The 6000-nt window shown below is 43.2% G+C and overlaps 1 protein-coding gene across 1 annotated transcript in view; it reads left to right on the forward strand.

Annotated features, from left to right (window-relative positions):
- Positions 1 to 6000, forward strand: part of LOC104354788 (amine oxidase [flavin-containing] A) — a 39263-nt gene extending 33263 nt beyond the window's left edge. Inside the window, exons 10-15 of the mRNA XM_086482154.1 lie at positions 753 to 806; positions 1731 to 1788; positions 2193 to 2290; positions 3728 to 3839; positions 5291 to 5353; positions 5845 to 6000. Coding sequence (XP_086338280.1) covers positions 753 to 806; positions 1731 to 1788; positions 2193 to 2290; positions 3728 to 3839; positions 5291 to 5353; positions 5845 to 6000 — 541 coding nt within the window. The remainder of the gene's footprint in view (positions 1 to 752; positions 807 to 1730; positions 1789 to 2192; positions 2291 to 3727; positions 3840 to 5290; positions 5354 to 5844) is intronic.

The raw sequence follows: 6000 nt of genomic DNA on the forward strand, positions 1-6000 counted from the left end.
TCCCTGCTTTCTCCTTGTGGATTTATGCAACTTTCTAAAAGAGTGCAGCAACATACTTCATCCTCTGGCTATCTCCACTAAGGTCAGATGAACTAATTGTCAAATCTGTTTCCTTCAAGCTGAATAAATATTAATCCCAGTTGTTATAGGACTGGTCCATGACACGTGCAGTGCTTGTCAGAGCAGCAGGCTCCCATCACTTATGAACACCAAATGACATGGGCAGTGGTATGGCAAGCTGTCTGCGAGACTTCAAAAGGTCAAGAAAATTCAGGGTCTCGGTCCTTTTGCATAAGAGCTAGGTATAAGAGGGTAGGCAGCGCAGGCTGGTTTGCTGGACACAGTCGTGTCTCTGCCCACTTTCTGTATAACTTTGCTTTCCTGAGTCAGTGGGGATGGAGAGTTCATTCCCACAGAGCAAAATGAGGCCAGTGCTGGCAGCTTTGAAAACACGCTTGCAATTCGCAACTTTCTCATCTGGTAGCTGCCAGGCAGTCCTCTGCGCCAGCCCCCTGGGAATGCATTCTCTCCCTTTCAATTAACTGCCCAGGGTACCCCACACAGGCCTTTTCACCTGTGTGACCTGTAATTACTAAGTGATGAGGTATGATGAAAAAAATTGTCAAACCCATTACGTACTGCTGAAGTGCTTTGCCCTGGGTTTTTTTTGAGAGTCATTTCAAGCAAGAGCTTGTGAATCAGCTGGGGTGCAGACACTGTGTGATATTTATATGCCATATTTTTCTTTTCAGTTTCATCCTTACCAGAAAGGCTGTTAAATTGGCCCATCTCAGTAAGGAAGAGAGGTAAGAGTTTAGAAACTGTAAATATTTCAGAAATAAGTCAGTTCTTTGGGATGCTTCCCCACGGGAATATATGTGTGGATATGTATGAGCATACACATGTATATGCACATGCTCAGTGCAACTACCAATACTGGAATTTGGGGCAAAAATTAAGCTTTTAGCATGAACAGGCCAGCACACTAATGCTAGTATCCATCCAGTTATGGGTGTTTCTGAGTTTCCAAGTCCTGCCCACTCTTCCATGTTCTGGCTTATCAGCTCTGTGTCTCTATGTGAACTGAGAAGATTTTTCCAAAAACATTCACAGACTGCATTCCCACTGAATGATATGTCACCCCAGGGATAGAGGGAGCACTGACATGTGTAGTTCTGAGTGTCTTTTGCATTCAGACTGGGTGATAAAATTTTTAAACTTCTGTGTTTACAACGGTATGGTTTCTCCATTGTTCTGTGAAATGAACAAACAGTGCTTTCTAAATGTGATTTTTTGGTACACATGCAAGTAAAAGAGGAGTTCTGCTTAGGAATGTGAGCAGTATTCTCCAGCTTATGTTTTGTTCTCAGCTATAGTAAATCTGTAGGGATTTCATTGATTTATATTGCTTCTCTCCTGGTCTTACACCAGTGAACATGAGAATGAATTGGCTCTGCATCCTAAAATAACTGCACAAAGATTTATTTTTTCAGAGCTCATTGCCAAAATCAACCTTAATTTCCTATTCCCTGGGTCCATTTTGGATGTCACATTTAGGCATCAGCATTTGAAATATGTATGTTAAGAACTTGAAATCAGACTTAAAAACAAAGCCAAACCCAACTTTCTTTCCAATGTATTGCAATAAATGTAATTTTTTTTAGAAGAACACTAGCTGAGAGGTTTTTTTCCACCTTTTTTTTCCTGACTATGATTTTATTTTCATGTAGGAAGAAGAAGATCTGTGAGGCATATGCCAAGGCAATGGGGATGGAAGAGGCTTTACACGTAAGAAATGAATGCCTGTTTTCACCTCTGTTGTACAGTAATGTTGCTTCTTTGTTCTGGAGGATGAAGCCAAAATTCCTGGTACCTAAAATTGCATGTTGTGCCACACAATCTGTACTCCCAAGGGGAAGGCAGCAGCATCTAGTACAGGAAAAAAAGAGCTGCCAGTCTCACTCTTTACAAGAAAAGAGAAAGCAGTGGATGGTTTTCTTTGCCCTGTCATTTCCCCATGGGAGACTAGTGCTTTTGTAAAAGTGCAAAGATTTGTTTTGTGGAGATGGATAGCATTAGCCAGATGACACGGCACTCCTTAGCCTATTTTGTCCCTCTTCAAAGGAAGTTTGTTTTTTATTTCCAGTTTCTCTGCCCCTGTTTCACTCTCTAATATTTGCTAATACTTACAGCCTGTGCATTATGAAGAAAAGAACTGGAGCATGGAGCAATATTCAGGGGGTTGTTACACAGCCTACTTCCCACCAGGCATAATGTATTCTTACGGAAGGTAAACCAGAGAATGCTTTGCTTTCTAATTTACATTTCTTAGCTCATGTACAATGCTTATACAACAAACCTATGGCATATGTAGCATATTGGAGGAACTTGAACACTTTTCCCACTCCCCTGCTCCCCAGCTAATAAGGATCTTGCTATTGACTTTAGTAAAGGCAGAGTTTCTCTTGTGACTTTCAAGGAAACAAAGCACAGTCACAAAGGGACCTGGAAGAGCCAGGAAAGCATTTCCCACTAGGTTACTTACAGTATTTGCCGCTATGCAATATTTGTAGTAGATCCCTTTAATGCTTTCTAAGACCTTGAGGGCGCACATCTTAGACAGATGAAGAGTCTCCATTGATGGTGTGGGTGGAGCGCCAGGTTCTGGTGAAGTCCATTGAGTCACGTCATGAGGGGAAGACACAAAACCCTTACATGAAAACGCATTCTCTCCTCTCACCCAGCAAAGCCTCCCATGCCCTCCCTATGCAGAATTGCTATATTCCTAAAGGAACGTGTTAGAAAATACAGATTAATACTATGTACGTCACCAAAAAGCATGTGGAAGGCACGGTTCTGCACATAATAGGATCAATCAGACAAATCTTGTGTCCATAGCCAAAGGCCAGACAAACCGCATAGCACATGGCAGCATGAGCTCCTTAGCCTGTCCATCACAGAGTTGCACCCTCCTCTATGCCAAGATATGAGTGGGAAGAAGTCACCCCATGCACAGCCTCTGCTGTTGTAATTTATCTGAACACTTGCATAGTGATGGGTGAGGGCTCTGACTTGGGGAAGCTGGTGTCAGGCAGACAGAGAAAACCTAATTAGGGGTTAGATGGGAGCCCTTAGCGCAAGCACATCTCTCTACGGGAAAGGGAGCTCATTATCTATGTCTGGGTTGACGGGGATGCTTGTGCAGCTTTGCACGGCTGAAGGGCTGGCTCTTAGGACCCTGCGGGGCAAATGCAACTCCCTGAATGTTAAGGCTTCAGCTGCTGTCCCCTTTTGGCAGGACTTGCAGCCAGGCAAGTCCAGCCTCCAAATAGAAGGCAGTATTAGTGACTCATCACTGCAAAAACATCATTCACATCCAATTGTAATGGCAAGATAACAACAAAGCTGCCATGCAGAAGACATAAATCTGTCAGCTGCACTGCATTTCTGGAGGCTGTTAGGATTATCCCTTATCCCAGCACTAAAATAAGGCTCACATTATTTTGCACTGAAACTGGACACACTGATTTATGCATTAGATTTTCTGTCTCTCAGATCTTGAGTTTTGTGTACAGAAGCAAGTAGGTGGTCCTGCGGGGACAGCTTATTGCACCATGCAGTTCTGGAGAACTGAAGTTGAGCGCTCCATGAAAGCCCATAAATTGCTTTTAGAAGGATCATCGCCTTCCTGTTACTTGTCATCTGACATTCTCCATTTGTTTTGAAGGGTCATTCGCCAGCCCATCGACAGAATCTACTTTGCTGGCACAGAAACAGCTACTCAATGGAGTGGATACATGGAGGGGGCCGTACAAGCAGGAGAGAGAGCAGCCAGAGAGGTACAGGCCATTGGTTTGCTTTCAACATCTCTATTAAAAGGTTAAAAAGGATTAAATACAGCCTGGAGAGTCTGATTTTGTGTAGCACACCCTGTGATTGTGCAGAGGCTTGGTGAGGAAGAATCCCAGAAAAGTTATGTAAACCAAAGCTTTTTTTTTTTTTTAAATTTTACTTTGTCATTGAATAAAGTGAAGCCAAGCATCTCACCTGAATCAGAACATTATGCAGTGTCTTACTGCACTGGAGACTCAAAACGAAGCTCATGCTGAAGCTCATGGAAAAAACTCTCCAACCTGATGCTGCCCTTAGATATACTACTGCAATTTATAACAAATTAATCACTGTATGTTTTAAAAGTAATTTAAGGCATTACAAATGCTCAGAGCTATTTCCTGTGCAGCAATCTGGAAATCTGAGCATTGTTCTCATTTTTGATCTATCCCTTCTGCTTCTCCTTTTACGAGAGAGTACCGTTAGCTCGGCTTTATGAATTTGTAATGGGTGTCTCTGATAATGTCTAAATCTCCTCAGAATGACACGCATTGGGCTGGGTTCCCAGTCACAGTGAAATCCCTTTACAACAGTCTGGACGGAGAGAAAAAAACCATTAAAGGGTGTACATTACAGTTACAACTGCTGTATGGCAGAGCCACGGAGCTGTTATTTGAGGGAAAATCAGCCCTTTGCTTCCATTTGACAGAACGTCATATTCACCTTATAATCCTTATTATCACTTTGTTTCAAGTTACCTAATTTCTTTCTTTTTCTCCATGCCTGTGAGCAGTAGTTACAAAGACAGTTAGCTGTCTCTTCTGGAGGCATTCATTTGCCCCTGAGAACTGCCATGGTTGTTACAATCAGTTTGTTCTCAAGAAGAATCCTCGATGAGCTTTGTACTGCCTGAATAGCCAAGAGAGAACTTTGTAGTTGTATGCTTTGAAAGCCCCAGAGTTGTACCTCACCTCTTTCTAGTTTGTGATCCAAGCAGCATCACTCCTAACAGGCTTTGCATCCCAAGTGTGTGGCAGTAACCTCACCTTGCTATTTCTCAAACTGTCATGTGAAAAAGCATTTTTACTTGTGCTCAGAAAAAAATTGAAAATAAACATCTGGAGAAGCTGTAGTTCATGTGGATTTCTGAGTGAAGTCCTACTTTGTACAAATGACTGTGAAACTGTCCTTTTATCCTTAAAGCGCTGGTTGCGCAGGGCCATTTGATGACCAGCTGTCATATATTTACACAAACTACCAAAACTGCCTACTTCTTCTCTCTTTGCTGATATAAACAGAGACATTACTATACATTTTCTGGTTCAAAGCACTTTCAGCTAGTCGTAGTTATGCCTTTTATCAATGTCACCTTGCTCTGACTTGCTCTGCTTTTCCAAAACTGAAAGTAGTGTGGGTTTAAATTTTTTATCATGTGGTAGAAATATTTTTTTTCTTCTAGATATTGCACAGGATGGGGAGGATCTCAGTGAATGAAATTTGGTTGCCAGAGCCAGAGTCGAAGGTAAGCCAGACTTTCTCATTGTCACCTGGTCAGGCACGCACCCCTCAGTCAGGCTGTGGTCCCTGTTTCAGTGATTCCTATGGGGCCTGCCTCTAGCCAAGGTTTTGTTTACCTCACATGCTGATGGTATTCATTTTTTTGACTCATCCGAGGAATATTGTTACCCCTGTCTGAGGGCTGGATGGCCAAGAGCCAGGGAGAAAGATCTTGGAGCCTGAGGGTCTGCAAAATGTAGGAAATCAGCTTAGTTCTGCCCAGTCCCAGGCCATGGTTTTAAGACAAATATAACGTACTTCCAGTCACAAGTAAGTCCAACTTTGCTGTCCCTTGGACAATGGAAAATGTGTTTCACAGCCCTGACCCTCCTTCCCCCCTGATCTAGTCCTCGGGAAAAACTTGTAATCTCCCCAGCCTCATGGGGGACATTTGCCACCTCCCTACTCATACCATGAGGGAGGCCCTGGAGTGGTACCATCTCTTCTCTTCCCCAGGATGTCCCAGCCCGACCGTTCACTACCACCTTCTGGGAAAGGAACCTACCATCCGTGCCAGGACTGCTGTGCCTGCTTAGCTCTACCGTGTGTTTCACCTCTGTGGCTGCTGCGGGGCTGTTTGCCTATAAAAAGGGACTACTAATTCGAAACTAG

This window comes from Leptosomus discolor, chromosome 1, assembly GCF_034619465.1.
Source record: "Leptosomus discolor isolate bLepDis1 chromosome 1, bLepDis1.hap2, whole genome shotgun sequence".
NCBI classification, from domain to species: domain Eukaryota; kingdom Metazoa; phylum Chordata; class Aves; order Leptosomiformes; family Leptosomidae; genus Leptosomus; species Leptosomus discolor.